Source organism: Delphinapterus leucas, chromosome 5, assembly GCF_059928025.1.
Source record: "Delphinapterus leucas isolate spDelLeu-1000000601 "Yukka" chromosome 5, BTC_Dleu_Yukka2, whole genome shotgun sequence".
In the NCBI taxonomy this organism is placed as follows: Eukaryota; Metazoa; Chordata; class Mammalia; order Artiodactyla; family Monodontidae; genus Delphinapterus; species Delphinapterus leucas.
In genome coordinates this window covers 108506844-108529055 of record NC_143133.1, presented here as the reverse complement: position 1 = coordinate 108529055, position 22212 = coordinate 108506844, and the positions used below count along the sequence as shown (strand labels likewise).

The 22212-nt window shown below is 36.2% G+C and overlaps 1 protein-coding gene across 1 annotated transcript in view; it reads right to left on the bottom strand.

The window, feature by feature from the left end:
* The window catches only part of IQCM (IQ motif containing M), a 270054-nt gene that overhangs the window by 117364 nt on the left and 130478 nt on the right, over window positions 1-22212 (bottom strand). The window contains exons 8-9 of the mRNA XM_089911275.1: window positions 18370-18568; window positions 8042-8186 (exon numbers count right to left, since the gene is read on the bottom strand). Of these exons, the coding sequence (XP_089767401.1) occupies window positions 8042-8186; window positions 18370-18568 (344 nt within the window). The remainder of the gene's footprint in view (window positions 1-8041; window positions 8187-18369; window positions 18569-22212) is intronic.

Sequence of the window (22212 nt, the reverse complement as noted above, 5' to 3'; positions counted from 1 at the left end):
TTGTTTCAAAAAGGTGAAATTGAGTCTCGATTCTAAAGTATATGGATTAGCCCCATAAAGCTGATTGTTAATCAGCACTTACAAGTTGACAGGGTCTGTCCTCAGCACAGGTTTAGCTCTGAAATACGGGCTCCCAATGACAAAGGGCACCAGAGTGGTTTCTAACAGAAGTTAATGTATCATCCTGACAATCAACCATATAGACTTCAATTTTCTATCCATTCACTCATCCACTCATTCAGTTGAGATGGACAGTCATAAGACATCAACAAGTTCAAGAAACATTTAGTGATTGCCTGAATACGAGTAGCTATTCCAGATTCTGAAACACAGCAGAAAATAAACATAAATGTCTATTTAATATCTCTATGATTTTTTCTCTCTATTCTAACAAGCAAACTAGAGCAGTTGCTGTTGGTGTCTCCATTCATATTGCCTTGTCCCTTACATGTCTGTGCATGCTAATCTGATTTAAATTTCCAGCACCTGCATTTCATTGCCTAAGGGGTCCCTCTGGCTGCAGGACTCCACTCTGCCTACCTGTGCAGCAAGCCAGAAGTGCCAGGCGATCAAGGCTCCCATTGGAGCAGCTCTTCATCTCTGACTGGGGGAGTTGGTGGGTAAAGACACAGCACTTGAGGCAAGATGGCTACACTGTTCCCTAGAGGGATTAAGCTCTGGTTGCCCACATGGTAACCATGTGGGCACCTTTGGTTAGATGGATGGATGATGCACCTTTTCCTTCCTTCCATCTCTTCCCTGACTCATTTCTCCATTCTGCTAACAGTATTTCCCCAAATAAGTTAGTTGCACTCCCTCTCACTTTTTAAAGGATTAAGTAAAAGAAGCCCCAGCAGTTTCCTAATGAAAGAAGAGTTTTCTCTTTCTCTGCCTCTCTTACTTGTTTTCTCTTTCTGCCTTCTTCTTCCTGCCTTTTCATCTCTCAAATACTTTGCTCCTTCCTGCTTTTTTCTCTAGAAACCAGGCTGTTGGACTGGGGAAACTGATCTGAGTTCTATGATTCTATGACTGATTCTATGACTTACATAGAATCTCTTTCTCTCTCTGGATTATTCCTTCCTCAACCTCTAGCCACCAAAAAGGAGGCATTCTAACTCAAAGAATTCTGGTTATTGATAAATACCTTTGGTACATAATTTTAGCATAATTAATAAGCTTAATGAAAACTATCCTTTCAAAAAATATTTTTGAGCCCTTCTGATAAACCAAGCATTTGTTAACAGTGGGTATGTATTAATGAACATAACAGACACAGTTCTTGTCTTCATGGAACTTACAGTCCACTATAAAATAAACATTTTATGACTAGCTGAAACTACCAAAAATGTAGCACTTTTACTTTATAAGGCAATAAGTTGCTGATTCCAGTTAAATATAATTTATTCGGATCATTTTGTTGTAGTTTTATTTCATTTTTAAAGAAAAGTTACAAAAGCCATTGTTGGTTTTTTAAAATAAATTTATTTATTTATTTATTTTTGGCTGCGTTGGGTCTTCACTGCTGCGCACAGTCTTTCTCTAGCTGCGGCAAGCGGGGGCTACTCTTCATTGCAGTGGCTGAGCTTCTCATTGCGGTGCACATGTTGTGGAGCATGGGCTCTAGGCACGTGGGCTTCAGTAGTTGCAGCATGCGGCCTCAGTAGTTGTGGCTCGTGAGCTCTAGAGCACAGGCTCAGTAGTTGTGGAGCACGGGCTTAGTTGCTCGGCAGGTGAATTCTTTTTTTTTTTTTTTTTTTGCGGTACGTGGGCCTCTCACTCTTGTGGCCTCTCCCGTTGCGGAGCACAGGCTCCGGACGCGCAGGCTCAGTGGCCATGGCTCACGGGCCCAGCAGCTCCGCAGCATGTGGGATCCTCCTGGACCAGGGCCTGAACCCGTGTCCCCTGCATCGGCAGGAGGTCTCTCAACCACTGCACCACCAGGGAAGCCCTACAGGTGAATTCTTAACCACTGTGCCACCAGGGAAGTCCCATCCAAGAATTCTTAAATGGAACACAATGATGACAGGGAACCAAGCAAACGTTCACCTTGTATGAGCATCAGTTACTCCCTGTGCCCTCACACAGTGACATCCATGGGAGTTACTTCTTGCTCCCAGGCTATTATGTTCCAGCTCCTAGAGTTTTCTGCTTTTTGAAGTTGTGTCTCATCCTTCATAGCCTATCAGAAGTCAACTCACAGTCTCCTCTCCAATGTTCCAATTTCAGGATTCTAAGTTTCTATGGGCCTTCACTTTGCTGAACTTCCCGACCCCCAGCGTGTCCCCCAGATTGCAGGGGCCAATCTTCACCCACCCATCATGTTTCTGCTTCTTGGCTGTTGCCTTCTTTCTCCAGGAACTGAGTCTGCACATGCAAAAGCAGTTTTAAGTTTAAAACAAACTCGAGAAGGAGATACAGAAATTTCTCATAAATCCTTTACCCCCCCACTCAAACATAACTCCTCCCCCCATTATCAATTATTAATCAATGCACCAACTCCAGAGTGGTGCGTTTGTTATCAAGAATAAACCTACACTGACACATCATAATCACTAAAGCCAATAGTTTACCTTGGTGTTGTACATTCTTTGGGTTTGGACAAATGTATAATAACATGTATCCATCACTGTACAAAGTAGTTTCATGGTCCTAAAACTCCTCTGTGCTTGCTGATTCATTCTTCCCCCAGCCCATCCCACCCAAGGCAACCATCGATCTTTTTATTTTCTCCACAGTTTCACCTTTTCCAAAATGTCAGATAGTTGGAATCATACAGAATGTGGCCTTTTCAGATTGGCTTCTTTCACTTAGTAATATGCACTTAAGATTCCTCCATTTCTTTTCATGGCTTAACAGCTCATTTCTTCTTATAACGAAATGATATTCACTGTCTGGGTGCACCAGTTTATTTATCCATTCACCTACTAATGGAGGGAAAAGCTTGGAAGGTTGCTTCCAAGCTTTGGCAATTATGAAAATGCTGCTATAGATATCCATGTGTAGGGTTTGTGTGAACATAAATCCCCTGTGGCTAAACAACAAGGAGAATGATTGCTGGATTGTATGGCAAGAGTACATTTAATTTTGTAAAAAAACACCAAACTGTCTTTCAAAATGGCTGTATCATTTTGCTTTCCCACCAACAATGAATAACAGTGCCTGCTGCTTCACATCCTTGCCAGCGTTTGGTGCTGTCAGTGTTCTGGATTTTGGCCATTTTAATAGGTGTGTAGTGGCATCTCTTTGTTGTTTTAATTTGCACTTCCCTGATGACAAATGATGTGGAGACTACCTATCCATTAACATGGAATATCTATGCTTATTTGTTATCTGTGCTGAGGTCTCTGCTGAGATCTTTGGCCCATATTTTAATCAAGTTGTTTGCTTTCTTATTGTTGACTTTTAAGAGTTCCTTATATATTTGGGATAACAGTCCTTTATTAGATATGTCTTTTGCAAATATTTTCTTTCAGTATGTGGCTCATCTTCCCATTCTCTTGATACTGTCTTTCACAGAGCAAAAGTTCTTCATTTTAATGTAGTCTAGTTTATCAATTAATTTTTTAATGAGTCATGTCTTTGGTGTTGTATCTAAAATGTCACCATACCCAAGATCATCTAGGTTTTCTCCTATGTTACCTCCTAGGAGTTTCACAGTTTTGCATTTTACACTTAGGTCTATGATCCATTTTGAGTTAATTTTGTGAAGTGTGTAAAGTCTGTGTTTAGATTTATTTTTTTACACATGGATGCCCAGTTAGTCCAGCACCATTTGTTGAAAAGACTATCTTTGCCTTATTATATTGCCTTTGTTCTTTTGTCAAAGACCAGTTGACTATATTTATAGGGGTCTGTTTCTGGGCTCTCTATTCTGTTCCACTGATCTATTTGTCTGTTCTTTCACCAATATCACACTTGAACTTGTAGCCTTATCATAAATCTTGAAGTCAGATAGCATCAGTCTTCCAATTTTGTTCTTCTTCAATATTGTGTTAGCTATTCTGGTCTTTTGCCTCTCCATATAAACTTTAGAATCATTTTGGTGGTGTCCACAAAATAACTTGCTGAGATTTTGAATGTGATTGCATTAAATCTATAGATCAAGTTAGGAAGAACTGACATCTTTACAATATTGAGACTACCTATCCATTAACATGGAATATCTATCCATTTATTTAGTTCTTTGATTTTGTTCATTGGAGTCTTGTAGTTTTCCTCATAAAGATCTTATACATATTTTGTTATCTTTAAACCTAAGTATTTCATTTTTGGAGGGTACTAATGTAAATGGTAGTGTGTTTTTAATTTCAAAGTCTATTTGTTCATTGTTGGTATCCAGGAAGCAACTAACTTTTGTATATTAATCTTGTATCGTGCAACCTTGATATAAATGGCTTGCTAGTTCCAGAGGGTTTTTTGTCAGTTCTTTCAGATTTGCTACACAAATGATCATATGATATGCAAACAAAGATAGTTTTCTTTCTTCCCAATCTGTATGCCTTTATTTCCTTTTATTGCTTTATTGCATCAGCAAGAACTTCCAGCATGAAGTTGAAAAGAAGTGGTGACAGAGAGTGGTGAGAGAGGATATCCTTGCCATGTACCTGATCTTAGTAGGAAAACTCTGAGTTACTCACGTTAGGTATGATGTTAGCTGTAGTTTTTTGTAGCTAGTCTTTATCAAGTTGAGAAAGTTCCTCTCTATTTCCTGTTTACTGAGAGGTTTTATTATGAATGGGTGTTGGATTTTGCCCAACTATGTTAGTGGATTCATCTATTTCTCCTTGTAGTTCTATCAGTTTTTGCCTCACATAGTTTGATGCTATGTTGTTAGGCAGATACACAATTACAATTGTTAATGTCTTCTTGGAGAATTGACCCCTTTACCATTATGTAATGCTCTTCTTCACCTCTGATAACTTTCCTTAATTTGCAACCTGCTCTGTCTGAAATTAATATAGCTGCTCCTGCTTTATCTTGATTATTGTTAGCATGGTACATTTTTCTCCATCCATTTACTTTTAACCTATATATGTCTTTATATTTAAAGTGGGTTTCTTGTAGACAGCATACCATTGGGTTGTGGTTTTTGACCTACTCTGACAATGTCTGTCTTTTAATTGGTGGATTTAGATCATTTAATGTTCAAAGTGATTACTGACACAGTTGGATTCATATCTACTATATCCGATAGGTTTTCTATTTGTTGCCCTTGTTCTTATTTTTCTCTTCTACTTTTCTCTGCCTTTTGTAGTTTTAATTGAGGATTTTATGTTTCTATTTTCTCTCATTTCAAAGCATATCTATTATCCTTTTTTTTTTTTTTACTTTAATGGTTGCCCTGGAGTTCACAATATACATTTATAGCTAATCTAAATCCACTTTCAAGTAACACTATCCTACTTCATGGGTAGTGCGAATACCTTACAATTACAAAATAATCCTAATTCCTCCCTCCCATCCTTTGTATAATTGTTGTCATTCACTTCACTTATACATACATGTACATATATCAGCATATATAATTATACCTAAGCTATATATGTATATTGTAATTGAGTATATTGTTAGTATTATTTTGAACATGTTATCTGTAAGATCACTTAGGAATAAGAAAAATAAATGTTTTATTTTACCTTCTTATTTCTTCTTCAGTGTTCTTCTTTACTTTTTGTAGTCTGAGTTTCTGACCTGTATTATTTCCCCTCTCTCTAAGAAATTTCTTTTAACACTTTTTGCAAGGCAGATATACTGGCAACAAATTCCCTCAATTTTTGTTTGTCTGAGAAAGTCCTTCATTTTTTTTAAGTATAATTTTTAAGGGTACAGAATTCTGGGTTGGTGTTTTATTTCTCTCAACACTTTAACTATTTCATGCCACTCTTCTTACTTGCATGGTTTTGGATAAGTCAAATGTAATTCTTTTTTTTTTTTTTTCTCCAGAGGCCAGGTGTCTTCCCCATCTGGCTTCTTTCAGAATTCTTTTCTTTATCTTTAATTTTCTATAGTTTGAAGATGATATGCCTAGGTGTAGTTTTTTGGAATTTATTCTGCTTGGTGTTCTCTGGGCTTCATGGATCTGTGGTTTGGTGTCTGACATTAATTTGGGGAAATTCTCAGTTATTGTTATAAATATTTCTTCTGTTTCTTTCTTCTCCCTCTGGTATTCCCATATGTTACTCCTTTTGTAGTTGCCCTACAGTCCCTAGATACTTTGTTCTGTTTTTTATTTCAGTTTTTGTTCTCTTTGCTTTTCAGTGTTCAAGGATTCTATTGATATAATTTCTAGCTCAGAGAATCTTTCCTCAGCCACCTTTCCAAGAAGCCCATCAGAGGCATTCTTCATTTCTGTTACAGTATTTTTTTTTTTTATCATTTCTTTAGGGTTCTTTCTTGGGATTTCCATCTCTCTGCCTACCTTGCCCATCTGTTCTTGCATGCTGTCTATTTTATGCATAATTAGCATATTTAATCATAGTTGTTTTAAATTCTCAGTCTGATAATTCCAACATCCCTGCTACGTCTGGTTCTGATGTTTGCTTTGTCTTTACAAATTGTGTTTTTTGCGTTTTTGTATGCCTTGTAGTATACATGTAGCTAGTCATGACATATTGGGTAAAAGAAACTGCTGTAAAAAGGTCTTTAGTAACGTGGTGATAAGGTGCTGGGGGAGAGGGAGTGTTCTAATGATTAGGTCTCAGTCTCTTATGGAGCCTATGTCTCTGGACTGTGAACTTTATGAATGTTTCCCAGTTTTTTTCTTCCTCCTTAGGTGGGACAGGATGGTCAGAGTGGACTGGAGTTGGGTATTTCCCTTCCACAGGTTTAATTAGGCTCTGATAATACCCAGCAGGTTAGGCTCTGGTTAATTAGTTTCCTCTGAAGGCAGGCCTTGTTAAGAAGAATGGAGTGCTCTGGCATATTTCAAAATGGTTCATTTTCTCATATTTACTGTGGGAATCTGATTGAGCTCCTGGAGGTAAATATTGCAGTATTGTGGAGGCCCCTTTATGACTGGATCCTCTGGAATTTTTAACTCTCAGAATTGTGCTCCTGCCATTTGTCAATTACAGTTCATTTTTCTTACCCCAGCGCTGGTTCCCACATCGGATTCTGCTCATGAGTCTCTGCTCTGGTAAGCTGTGACTTTGTATGCCTGTCTCTCCAATCTTAGGGGCAGCAGTTTGCCCTGTGTCTCCCCTCTTTTACGAATCCAAGAAGACTTGTTGATTTTTTAGTCTGTTCAGCTTTTTTACTTGTTGTTAAGATAGAGTGTTGACTTCCAAGCTCCTTACATACAGAAGCAGAAACCAGAAGTCCTCATTTATTTATTTTTTAATCAAGAAACAGACTGTAATATCCATCCTAATCAAGCAATAATAAATTCATTAAATATAATAAAAATCAGGATCTCTGAAAGTTAAGATAGAAATTGGAAAACCTGTTATTCACATAGAATTTCAACACTAATAAGCAACATGTAATGGATACCTGTTGTTTCGTCTGCTCAGTGTACTTTAACTGTTCTTCTGTTATAAATATGTAGTTTTCCTTTGGGGAGCTACTCCCTCCCCTCAATGAATATAGTTTCTATGCAACTCCCAAGCAGATTTCTTTGCCCTACCAAGGCAAAGTGTTGGACACATAACTCAAGCTAAACCAATCTAGAATTTGAATTTAAAGCTCAAGAATAAAAAGTCATAAAGTGATAGCAGCTTTTCTATCCCCCAGAGGCAAACAGAGATTGCCTCTTATTTTTTGCTCCTTAGATCTCTGGAGCAGCTCTGGTTCGTGTGCTTTCTGAAATCTCATTCTTTAGCTATCTTTCCTTTAAATTTCCTTTTTGTTTAGCCAGAATGAGATCCTAATAAATTAATCCACATATACAATACATCACCTTAAAAAGTAAATAGCTTGAAGCAATAAAAATATTGCCTACTTGTGTTGTCTATGGGTAATTATATGTAAATTATATGTAAATTATTAATGGTTAAAATAATTCCAAATCTAAAATCAAATCAGAAATGATAGCATCACCTACATTTTTTTCTGTCCATCCATTCCTCTAGCTCTGTAAGGTTTATAATTTGTCTCGTCCTCCAAAGACCAAGTCGATATTTAACACGATGGATTAGTCTGCAATACATGTTTATAACTGTTCTCAAATCTGGTCCATGATACAAAGCCTATAAAAGAGCAATACAGACAGTTGAACTCTTTATATATTTCTGCTATTTATATTTAATCTGATTTTGCCCTATTGATTTCATCTGTCTCACCCAGTTTCTCAGATTATGATGCATTTTATTTATGTTTTTAAATAAGTTTGGTTAAATACATGCATTATAGAGTGGGTTAGTCTCCCTAAAGTTCAGAGAACGTCATTTTGAGTTGCTCTGTTATCACATACTCATACTTCCCATAAAAAAGAGGTTTTGGTGATGGATGATAGAAGCTTCCTAGGCTGGTGTACAGATTTTTATAATATGTAGCCCACTTAGCCAGAAAAAAAATAAAAGTTTTATTAAGGCATTACTCTGTAATGGATGATTCTTACCTAAGCTATCCACTCTGGGTGCTCAAATCCTTGTATTTTCTTTCTTTTGAAAATTATATATTTATGCATTGTACCTATTTTTCACTGGATATTTTCAGATTTTACTTGTTGATTTCTTAAAAAAACCTCAATATTAAAGAAAGTAACCCTTTTCAGCATATGTGCAAATGTTGTTCGGTCAGTTTACCTTTAATCTGTGACTATATTTTTCTGTATGTTCATTTTATACATTCTACTATAATAAAATTTTTTAAATTAAAGTATAAAAATTCATCTATTTCAGGTGTGTTTTTTTTTGGTTTTGTAAACAGCCAGTTCCATTTTATTTACCAATTCAAATATTTTTACATTTTCTAGCTCATTAATTTCTCTACTTATCTTTATTAATTCCTTTTTTTAAGGTTTATTTTCTCCTTCTTGGCTTCTTGAATTAAAGACTTAATTAACCTATTTTCACTAATTTTTACAAATGTACTGAAGTTCATAAAATTTCTTCTGAGTCCACTTTCCTTTGATGTGCTTTGCATACCATTATACAAGTAAAAACACTAAAGCATAACATCTTTAAATAACTTTCCCACGGTCCTATAGTTAGTAAATTGCAGAATTGGTTCTGAATTCAAAATAGGGACACTTCAGAGCCCACACTTTTAATTATATAAGTATTCCTCTTAATTTACTTGAATTTCATATTTTTCACCCATTCTGTAAATTTTTGTTTTGGTTTCTTTCCTAGTATAGTTACTATTACACTTATGATTGTTCTTGCTCTTATTTATTTTCTGTTTTGTGTGATTCTTGGAAGGTTGTTTTTATTATTTTATTTTTATTCACCTTTTTAAAACACTATGTTTAAGCCTGTATTTTTTAATTTATCAAAACTATCAATGAAATAATATTCCTTGATTTACCTAAATAAAAAAATAAATTAGCATAATTTCACTACTTTCCTTTTCTCCTTCCATCTGAATTCCATCAGAATCAGGCAGATTCTGAATGTTTGCTAATGTCTTTCAACATTTAATAACATTTTCCAGTGTGTATTTTTAATCTGCCTTTTGTTCAATAGGCTTTTGTCGTTTTTTGTTGTTTTGTTTTGTTTTAAATAATGGATTGGTCACACTTTTTTTTATGGTTTTTAATTTTTTTTTAAACATCTTTATCAGAGTATAATTGCTTTAAAATGGTGTGTTAGTTTCTGCTGTATAACAAGGTGAATCAGTTATACATATACATATATCCCCATATCTCTTCCCTCTTGCGTCTCCCTCCCTCCCACCCTCCCTATCCCACCCCTCTAGGTGGTCACAAAGCACCAAGCTGATCTCCCTGTGCTATGTGGCTGCTTCCCACTAGCTATCTATTTTACATTTTTGTAGTGAGGTGGATGGACCTAGAGTCTGTCATACAGAGTGAAGTAAGTCACACTTTTGGAGCACTCCCCATCATGTGAATCTTAGCAGAAGGCATAACTCACTTCCTACAATTTGAAGCCACAAATCAGTTGCTCATGATCCAAGCCTCCTCTGTTGCTGGGATGCAGACATGTGACAAAGCTTCCTCCATTATCTACACCAGACTCAGGTTTTCACTCGAAACTAATAATGCTTTTAAAAGTGAAACAGTGAGAAATCTATTTGTGTGGTAGAGTAACCGTGGCAGCAATATCCATTTTCTAAGGGTAGCATTGGTGGAAGCAGAACAGGATTCAGCATTTGCAACAGACTCTGTGCAGGATTTGACTGGAGTCCAAGGAGCTATCTAGGCTAGCCTTCATCATTCCTTCATGTTCCTGAGCTTAATTCTTCAGACCTCTGCCCAATATTCTAGTCAATACCTTTCTGCCTAAGTCTGCCAGTAGGTTTCTTTTGCTAATAATTAAGAATCAAGCATTGTTTTAATTGTATTCTTAGAACATGAGGCAAAAGGTCCCTGCTTGAAGTGCTGCTTAGTTGAATGATGACATTTGCTAAGAGAGCAGGGGCATTTGGTCAGTCACCAAACCCAATGTGAGTGTTTTTCCTCTGAATTTAATAAATCCTCTTTTGTGGACACAACCTGTCTTGTGAAGAAACCCTTCTCAGATCTGAGGCATTCAGAAGGCTACCTAGGAGGTTTTCATGGTTAAGAAGTTGGGTCAGAGAAAATGGCAATGGTCCATCTGTGTGGTTCTTATTATAGCATGCCTCTCTGCCAGCCTTCTGTACAGAAATATGCCTCAGTTATGATGCTATGTCATCTCAGTATGTGAATCTTTCACCATATTTCTAAACATTTCTCAAGACAGAATTAATCAGAAAAGTGTACAAATTGATATTTACAACAGCAATATTGAAATAAAAGACAATGCAAATTACTGATTATAATTTTCCAACCCATGTTGTTTTAAAGTGTAAATGTATCATGCTTATCGTATATCAGGATTTAAAAATATTTTCCAAATATAAGTCAGCTTTTTATTTGATATGGTCATGTCTTTTTTTAAAGTAATGAATTGACTGCCTGTTGGGAGGATTCCACTACCGTATGATACTTAGTGGGACTTAATTTCTTTGATTACTAGCAAGAGTAGCTTCTTTCATGTTTACTAGCCATTTATGTTTCTCCTACTGTGAAGTACTAGTTCTACCTATTTTTGCCTAGGCCTTCATTCCTAGCAGCATTGGAAATCACTGATCTAATCCTCTTTATTATACTGTGTCTGAACTTCCTTGATCTAGCATATTCTGGTTTTCTTCATACCTCTCTAGCTATGGAATTCATTTGTGGAATCCTCATCTCTGCCTTCCCCCTTGAGCATTGGTATTTCTCACTCTTGCCTTTTCACGCCTCTCTCCTTACTTTACATATGCTCTCTGGACAATGACATCAATTCCAATGTCTCTAGACAGTATCACTAATAATGATTCTCAAATCTATGGATGAGGGAAGAGTATAGAGGGCATCCTTGTTCAGGGAGCTGAATCAAAATGTGTAGAAAAGATTTCCCAGATTTCACATCCTCTCATCCCATTCTCCATCATGTTGAAAATAATTTATTCAAAGACATGTGCCAGGGAAGTTCTAGACCTTGTACATTAGTGAACAGAAAAGACAAAATTCCTGTCTCACAATGAGTTACATTCTGATGGAAGGAACAATAATCCAATAAACAAATATATATGTATTAGGTGGCAGTCCGTGGTATGAAGAACAATAGTATTTTAAATGGAATAAGGAGTGACCAGAGTAAGTGTTATTTTTTATAGGGTAGTATGGGGCAGGTTTTTTGATAATGTAACAATGAACAGAAAGATGAATGAAATAAGAGAGCCATGCAGTCACCTGGGGAAAGAGCTTTCTCAGAGATAAAATGAGAATCATTGCCAAATTGAGCCACTTTTATGGGTGGGATGGTTTTATATTCTTCTTCAGGTGTGTTAAGGTGGAAAAAGTTTAAGAACTACTGACAAAACTCAAATGTTTCCCTATGGCCCAGTCTTCCTTCTGAGCTTAGACCCATATACCCAACTGCTTCCCAGACATCTCAAGGATGTTCCACAGGCACTTCAAACTCAGTGTTGAAAACTCAACTCTGTCTCCTTTCCTTTCCTCCCACCTCTCCTACTCACTCCTCCAAAGTTCTATATTTCACAATCATCCATCAGGTTGCCCAAGACAAAAACCTAGGATCCATTCCTGACTCCTCCAGCTCCCTTATCTCCAAATCTAATCAAACCCAATGTCCTACCTACTGTGTATTTCTCCAACTTTACCCCAAGCCACCACCATCATGCACTGGATTACTGAAAAAGCATACTAGCTGTTCTTTCTCTAATTTTGCCACCTTCTTTCCCCAATTCATTGTCCAGAGTCAGTAATTTTTCTAAAATAAAAAATCTCTTCATGTCACTGACCTGCTTTACAGTCATCCATTCCCATACACTATGTATAAACTCCTTAGCATGGTTTTTAAGAACATTGTTAATCTGCTCCTACCCTCATCTTCCTCTACTGCCACTGTCCTCCCAACCAGCCCCCTAAATGTTCTGTATCACCTAAGGCCGTTGAGATTCCCTGGGCCTACAACTCTCTCAACCTCCCCATCTACATGACAAAACACAACTACACTTCATCCTCCATATCTCAATTTGTTGGCACTACCCCCACACTAGACACAGTCCTTTGGGTTCAGTGGTCTTTCTAAGTTCTCTAATAATACCTAAGACTTAGTTACCTCCATTTCTATCTGGACTATTTGCTCTATGCATCAGGCAAGATATCAGATCTAGTAAATAGTAACTATGATCACATTTTTTAAAAAGTGTTCTGGAATACATTAATACAGTTCTCCCAGTACCTGAGAGTTAACACATTTATGTAATAAAACTATTCCGTACGAGGTCACCAGTGCCACAGGTCCATGAATGGGCTTCAGAATTTTCTTATTATTTCTTATTGGGGTTTTTTTTTAGATAATGAGAGGAAATCCATACTTTATCAAATTTTCAAAGGATTCTGTAACCCCCAAAAGAATAAAGACCACTGACCTATGCATGGATATTAAAGCTCAGATTTCTAGGATTTCTCCAATTTTATTTATTCAACAAATATTTATGCAAAGCCAATTTTGAACACTTTTTTATTGCAACCACCAGCCATTCAAATGTTTTAGAATTTCAGTATTTTTGACAAACAGCAACTGAACATATCAACTTAAGACTAAAATTTTTAAATTTAAATTATAAATATTCAGGGAAAAATCTTTAAGTTAAAATCTTAGAGGCATTACACTGAGGAAAATACTGTTTTTGTGTCTTTAGGATTTTTTTCTGGATCATATTAACTTATACCAAAACACATGCAAACAAACAACATAGAAATTTTAAAAGGAAAAGGATATTTTGAATGGTGGAAATAAATAATGCTGATGGTTAAAGGCAGCAATCTCTGTGGTCTCCTTATGACTGATACAATTCAATGCTGCTTCATTATTTCTAAATAAACCCAAACTAGAGCATTTCACAGGAAATGGTGGAAACTATACAGTCTCCTGAGGTACTTTAGAGCAACATTCTAGCAGATACTGTCTACAGCCACAAGCTCTGAAGTGCCAGCCAAACAATATGACTATGGAAGTTTCCCAGTGGAGGGATTCCCACAGTGCTGACAATTATCCAGTGATTTGCTGTGCAGCCTTTAGACCAGAAAGTCTATCAGGAATTCCCCCAACAGCAACACTGCACAAGGCTCAGTCGTGGAACCGGACTATGCATGCATTACAGGCCTGCCACATGACCATTTCAACAGTAAGCAGAACAACATTAACTGTATCAACAGAGTAGCCATGCAACATACACACCAATGGTGGAATAAAAAAGAAAATCAATGATCATAACAAATTTCACAACCAAATCAAAGTCAACAATCTAGTTTATATTTGCTCAGACCCTTGAAAAAGGCTTCCCATTCTTTTTATCTCAATTCTACCTCCACATAGAAATTCAACATTTTCCTTGCCGAGCTCTCCTTTTCACTATCATCTTGGGCTCACTCTTGCTCTCTACGTTTACTAGACTCATTTTGTCCCAGAGGTTATGGATGATGCTACAGTTCTCTCCAACATCATGAAATGCTAAAATTAAGTTAAATTATAATATAAGTATATTATCATATACATAATATCATGTGTATGATATATTTATTTATATATGTATATATATATATATATATATATATATATATATGAATCATTAGAGTGCCCTGATAAACTTCTACAACTATATTTTGTTGAATTAATTCATCCATTCTAAGACATTTGTGGAATAGCTACCATATGCCAAGCATTATTCTAAGCCTTTGGACACGGTAGCAAACAAGACAGAAAACAGTATAAACATATACAAACAATAAAATAAACAAGAAAAACAGCAGATAATAAGTGAATATAGTTAAAATAAGAGAGAATGCATGTATCAAAACAGTATGTGGTGCTATATAATATAAAAGTAAAGAGTATGTAATCCCAAACAGGTCACAGAAATTGTAGTGCCCATGACAGAGGTGTAAACAAAAGGTCAAAATGTAGAGGACTGGGCACAATAACGACCAAAAACAGAGACCTCAGCTCTGCTAGATGGACCAAAGAAGGTGTCCAGGTGTGAACACTTAAGGAAGATCTTAAAGAATGAGTTGGAGTTTATCAGAAAATTAGGAAGAGCATTCCAGTCTGAGAGAACAGTATAAAAACATAAGATAATAGGAAACAATCAGGGAATTAAAGGATTTGGGCTTTGCTAGAGCACAGGTTATTAGTGAAGAAGTGTCCTGTGATGAGGCTGGACAGTGGGAAATGGCCAGACCAGGGAGGCCATGTGTACTATGTTAGAGAATTCATATTTCATCTGATAAGAAACATGGGGCTTTCAAAAGACTATAAAGAAATGGAATAAGGTCATCAGAGTGGAATTTCCTCAACTGCAGATGACAGATTAGATGGGAGTAGGTCTATAGGCAGGGAGGCCAATTAGGAGACTACTGTAGTTCTCCATGTGAGGAGTGATGGATAGGAGCTATGGTAAGAGAGAGGAAGAGCAGAGCAAGAAATGTTAAGGAAGTGGTGACCAATTGAATATGGAGGTGAGAAAGTTGAAGGAGACTAAGAAAACTCCAGGTGTATAGCTTAGACAATGGGTGGTGGGACAGTTCACCAAAATAGGTAGTACAGGAAAGGAAGAGCTTTGTGGAGTAAGAAAATAAGTTCATTGAAGGCTCCGTGGAGTTTGGTTTAACTATGGACCTTGCAAATGGGAAATTAAATGCCTAAATCTAGAGCTAGAGAGATAGGTCTGGGATAGGGCCTTAGATTAGATTAGGGAGCAATCAGCTATAAAGTAGTTTAAGTCGATGATATAATATGTAGAATGAGCACGGACTTCGGGGTCAGAAAAGGGTTTGAATTCTAGCTCTGTCACTTACCAGGAGAGCAACTCTAGTCAAATGACTTAATTTCTCTGAGCATCAGTTTCTTCACATATAAAATGTGAAGCAGAGATTTCACAGAATTACTGAAAGATCAACTATATGGAATGCTTACTTATTGTCAGAGTTTTACACGCATTATCACATTGAATCATCAGAACTACAAATGTATGTTATATGTACATATTAATGCATGTACAAATATACACACGTTGATAGGCAAATGGACTACCTTCTAACAGCAAGCCTGTATTCTCAGAGAAATTCATTCAAGGTGCCCAATGAGAGGCCATTTGGGGGGGCTCCTCCCAGATAATCCAGGAATTCAAGTGGGCACTCCTGATCTATTCTTCTATTTCTAGTTGGTTTTCCAAATTCCTTTATGAGTAGCACAACTTTAGTCCTCAAGGTGAAACATTTTTGGATTCTCTCAAAGTTTTGCCAAAATCCATCCACTCAGGTTCTTCTGCATTTGCCCAGCCAAAATAGGTCCTTATGCTTTATTCTGAATGTCAGGATTGCTGTTTATAAAAGTTGCTCAGATGGGTGTGTGGATGTGTGTGTAGTTTCTTTTTAAGGTGAAGGTTTATGCACTGAAAGAGTACTCAGGAGTGTGGGAAGTGGAAAGTTGCTTTAAACAGAGAATAAGCAGATAGCATAGGAGAAACAAAATCAATGCAAATAGGTGGTCCCAGCCTTAGAGTAAAAGTAATCCCAGAACTGTTGGGTTAAGGATAAGTTAGGCATTTGTTCACAGTCTCCAGCTTGATACAATCTGAAACTGTCACAAGAGTATATTATAAATAAAATTTTCTTAAACCAAAGAATGTAGACAGAACTTTATTTAGAAAAATCATAGGTATATTGACAAGGTGACTATTCAAAAGTCTGCTTAATTGAATCTAAAGGTCCATTGATGGATGAATGGATAAAGAAGATGTGGTACACCAGTCAGATGGCCATCATCAAAAATCTACAAACAATAAAGGCTGGGGAGGGTGTGGTGAAAACGGAACCCTCTTGCACTGTTGGTGGGAATGTAAATTGATACAGCCACTATGGAGAACAGTATGGAGGTTCCTTAAAAAACTACAAATAGAACTACCATATGACCCAGCAATCCCACTACTGGGCATATACCCTGAGAAAACCATAATTCAAAAAGAGACATGTATCACAATGTTCATTGCAGCACTATTTACAATAGCCAGGACATAGAAACAACCTAAGTGTCCATCGACAGATGAATGGATAAAAAAGATGTGGCACATATATTCAATGGAATATTAGCCATAAAAAGAAATGAAATTGAGTTATTTGTAGTGAGGTGGATGGACCTAGAGTCTGTCACACAGAGTGAAGTAAGTCAGAAAAAGAAAAACAAATACTGTATGCTAACACATATATATGGAATCTAAAAAAATGGTTCCGATGAACCTAGGGTTAGCACAGGAATAAAGACGCAGATGTAGAGAATGGACTTGAGGACACGGGGGAGGGGAGAAGGGGAAGCTGGGATGAAGTGAGAGAGTGGGATTGACATATATACACTACCAAATGTAAAACAGATAGCTAGTGGGAAGCAGCTGCATAGCACAGGGAGATCAGCTTGGTGCTTTGTGACCACCTAGAGGGGTGGGATAGGGAGAGTGGGAGGGAGGCTCAAGAGGGAGGGAATATGGGGATACATGTATACATATAGCTGATTCACTTTGATATACAGCAGAAACTAACACAACATTGTAAAGTAATTATACTCCAATAAAGATATAAACAAATAAATAAATAAATATCCAGGAGAATGCTTAAAAAATGTGGTATATATATAAAGTATATACATAAATGTATTTATATATATATATTTATATTTTAAATGTATTTAGAAAATATATATAAATGTATATATTTATACATTTATACATAGCTAAAAATTTGTATATTTATATACTTATACTCAGCCAAAAAAGAATGAAATCTTGCCAGTTGTGACAACCTAGAGGATATGTGTATGGACCTAGAGGGCATTATGCTAAGTGAAATAAGTCAGACAGAGGAAGACAAATACTGCATGATTTCACGTATATGTGGAATATAAAAAGGAAAACAAATGAACAAACATAACAAAACAGAAACAGAGTCATAGATACAAACAGGTTTTCGCCAGAGGAGAGGGGGTCAGAGGGAGGAGAGAAACAGTTAAAAGAGATTAAGAGGTATAAATTTCCTATTGTAAAATACATGAGTCACAGGTATGAAACGTACAGTATGGGGAATTTACTCAGCAATTACATAATATCTTTGTATGGTGACAAATGATAACTACACTTGTTGTGGTGATCATTTTGAAATGTATAAAAGTATCAACTCCTATGTTGTGAAATAGGAACTAGCATAGTGTCATAGGTCAATTACACCTCAAAAACAACAAACAAACTCACAGAAAAAGAGACCAGATTTGTGGTTACCAGAGGAGAGGGGGAGGCGAAGGGGAAATTGGAGGAAGGCAGTCAACAGGTACAAACTTCCAGTTATAGGATAAATGAGTATTAGGGATGTCATGTACAGCAGGACAAATATAATGAACTCAGCTGTATGTTATATATGGGAGATGTGAAGAGTAAATCCTGAGAGTTCTCATCACAAGGAAATTTGTTTTCTATTTCTTAATTTTGTATCTATATGAGATGATGCGTGGTCATTAAACTTACTGTGGTAATTATTTTGTGATGTAAGTCAAATCATTAGGCTGTATATGTTAAACTTGTACAGTGCTGTATATCAGATATATCTCAATAAAACTGGAAGAATAAAAGACTTTTTAAACACATTATAATATTCAATATATGCTTTACCTTGATCATTATTCTTTGGAATCTTTTGCGTTCGAGCCAGCCTCTGACAAGTGCCTGCATGACGATGACCATTCTAACTATGTTTTTGGTAATTGCGAATTTTTTCCTTCCCCGGAACACTTGGAAGTTTTCCATTTGTGGTCCAATTCTTTTAACTTTATTGTCAAGTTTATCACTTTTACTTAGAATAGATTTTGGGCTAAAAATAAAATATAAAACTTTCTTATTAGAGTTAATAAGAAAAATAAACTTCTAAAAAGTCTTAAATTCACTTTCATAATGAATATATTGAAATAGGAAATATATTGTAATTAGCGCATAAAATTCATAGGTATATCAACTGAACATTCCAATAGGGCTCTCCAAAGAAGGTTGAATATGCCAGAATTAATATAACATGTATAAATTAATCTTCTGAAGAAAGGAAACCCAAAAGAAAGTGAATCTGTCAAAGCTTATCCACAACTATTCAAAAGAGAGATATAGTATCTAAGGAACAAAATATTTTCCTATGACAGGGCACATTAGTAAAAATAACTTTCCTGTTCCAGAAGCTATTTTAAACTAAAGATTGCTTCAAAATTATTTGGCACTGATAATCTACTTACCAAACATCATCTGAAAAGTAATTTTATTTTCCAAATGCACTCAACTGAGAGGCAGGGTAGTGTATTGTTAGGGCCATGGACTACAGAATCGCAGAAGCGAGGGATCATACTGGAAAACATGACAAGCCCTGCAACGCTGATATGGATGGTCCGTCCTTGCAGTGATGATGACCATGTGAGAAAACTACAGACTTTCTACTATGAACAGACTGTCTGTAACCTTGGCAATCTTGTGTCTGCTTTTTTTCCTTTATATATCTGTTGCATTTTTTATAGGTAGTCAGTTTTTTCAAAGTCTTCCAAAGTTCAAAGTGTAGTTTCCTTGAAATTTTTAGCATACAAACACCTTTTTTCTTTTTTTTTGTTGTTGGATTTTTTATTTTTATTTTTTATTTTTTTAACAAAAGACCCCAAATAGCCAAAGCAATCTTGAGAAAGAAAAACGGAGCTGGAGGAATCAGGCTCCTGGACTTCAGACTATACTACAGTAATCAAGACAGTATGGTACTGGCACAAAAAGTAGCCACTACTGATCAATGACATTTGCTCAAGCACAGAAAATTGTCCTCCATATTTACTTTTGACCTATAGTTAAAGATACAGAACCGAGGCTGTTATTTCTTTCTGTTTGTGTATATAAATGAAAAATGTCATTTTTGTCTTTGCAAAAGAAAGGAAGTTAGCCTTGTATGATGTTCTTGTAACTGTAGCTCTTTTGTATCTCTGGTTGGTTCTTTCTCTTATTCTCTCTCTTGAGAAAACTTCTGTAGATTAACGAGTCCAAAATATAACATGTGCTGTAGAGAAATATTCAAATAGACAAAGCTACTAGAAAAGACAAAGAAAATAAGGCAAAGTCTTATTTTTGTTTGTTTAAATTAAGATTGATTTTGAATAGCTTAGAAAAGAGGGAGCTCTGCCTTCTAACAGTATTTTTGCTCCTTTAATATAACAATTTTTATGAACAGGCCTCCATGTATGAGATAAACTGGGAATGCGGATGAAATAGAAATGGTCACTTCTGGCTTGGCCAGAGTTTCAAGGCCTACTATGAAATCTAAAGGATCCTGAGTTGATGACTTTTTCTCCTTTTTCTCAGAAGAAATAGGTCTTCTAGAAATACCTAGATGAGCCAACTTTATAGTCAAAGTTTCATGTTCTAACAATAAGGTGTAAAAAAACCTTAAAGGGATATGTGTGACTGACTGTAAGGTGACGTGTAATGCACAGTGTTAAAGTACCAGCAGTGGTCACCACATCTCTTCTGGTCTCCTAAGGTGCCTTGAATGGCTCAGAGTTCTTAGTCATGTAATGAAAAGTATATGTAGTGTGGGAGGGGGTCGGAGGAAGGGAGAAGGAGAATTGAAATTAGCTATTTTTGGTTAAAAGCTATAGTTAATATGAGTGAGTAGAACTACATTAATTAAAAGGATTATAAGGAAACACAAACATGTTTACAAAATGATGGATAGGTTTTGTCTGTTTTTTTATCAATTGAAGAAGAAAAGAATTTTATCTTAGACCCTAGCCATATGGACTTTCATCAACAGCACATCTCTAAACAATTAGAATGTTAAAAATAAAAGAAAGGGAAAGTTAAAGTTGAAGAATAATTTATTGAAGGCTTGATGGAAAGTGAATTACATTTACAAATAATGGGTTTGAAAAGAAGCTATGAAATATACAAAATTTTGAAAAAGTTAGGTCACTTTTGATGAGCAAGCTTAATATTAAAATAGAGAAATGCCTGTGAATGAATCCTCAGCTATGGAATGTTGTATAGGTGTTATACAGAAAGAAAGTAAAATTAGAATTTGATTTTCTTTCTGTTACACTGAGAAACTGATTTTTGAATAACAGTCTGCTCCTAATATGACAAAGGAAAAATCGTTCAGTACCTTCATTATAGTTTTCCTAGGAAACAAAAGTTCCTGTATCACAAAAATATTTCTCCTATCAGGCTTATAAATCTTTTTTTCCTTCTTCCTTGTGACCTACTTCTTACAAAATCTGGTATTCCTAATATTTAATGTTACTTGTAGCTATGTTACTTTTTTTAACTCTAAAGGCACCTATAACTTTTACTGATACTGCGCCTCCTGTGAAAATTCTTTCCAATTCAAACTCAAGCCCCAAATTTAAAAACAAACTGTTGTGATGTCTTTTTAACCTATCTTTTGGGTGTCCCAGATGGCTGCAAGACCATACCAAAGATTTTTTTCCTTCACTGTATAAGAGGAGGAATGCTAGAAATGGCAAGGTATGTGTGGCATAGCTGTTACATAAATGAGTCAAAAATGGCCCTTGTATATTGGCCCCTATGTTGTTTACTTCTTACATTAGACAAGGACTAGCTCAAAAGCCTGCTGGCTCCAAACTCAAAATTCTTAAACATCCAGTTGTTTTAAATATGGCCCAAATAAGCATATTTTTTAGCCATTTAGAGCCTGCCTGTTTTGCATGTCCCATGAAACTATAACCAACATCTACCAGCCATAGATAAGACAAACCTTGAGGCCATAAAAGACTGCAAACCACTGCTGCCCACTGGATCTCTCTGACCCCCATCTTGCTGTGAGTGATATCACGTAGACATGTAAGCCCCCCTCTGACTCTCCTGTTCCCACAGGAGTTCCCTTACCCTCTTCCCCTTCTGGGTGATGGCTCTATGTCATGGTCTCTAGAAGGTCTTCTGCTGTGAGGGACTTCCCCTCTCACGCAAAGCTGTCCATATGATGCCCAGATAAAGCTTGTTATGTGCCATTGCCACTTCATGGCCATGCCTTTTCCTTGATTATCCCCATGATCTTTGAACTCAGTACAATGATCCACAGTTTTACTTAATTCAGCACTACTATTGAATATATTGAAACAGTCAATACATTGAAAGTTGTCCTATTTATCCAAGTCCAAACCATGAAAAGAAATCAAAGAAAAGTCTCCTCCTTAAGTTAAATATATAACAACTAAAATATTATTAATATAAATGTATTAGGAGCTCACTGTGGTAAACTGACTGCACTGACGGCCAATTAATGCTTCCTTATATCCCTATCTTTGCAATGTGATTTTATAGCCCCACCCATCAAGAGGTAGAATCATAGGTTACCTACCTATGAATCTAGGCTATGATCAAGGTATCAGATCAGATAGTTTTCAGTGAAAGAAGGAATCATTAAACAAGATTGCATGTGAGAAAAGATACAATAAGTTAATTATTAAGTTAATCATATCT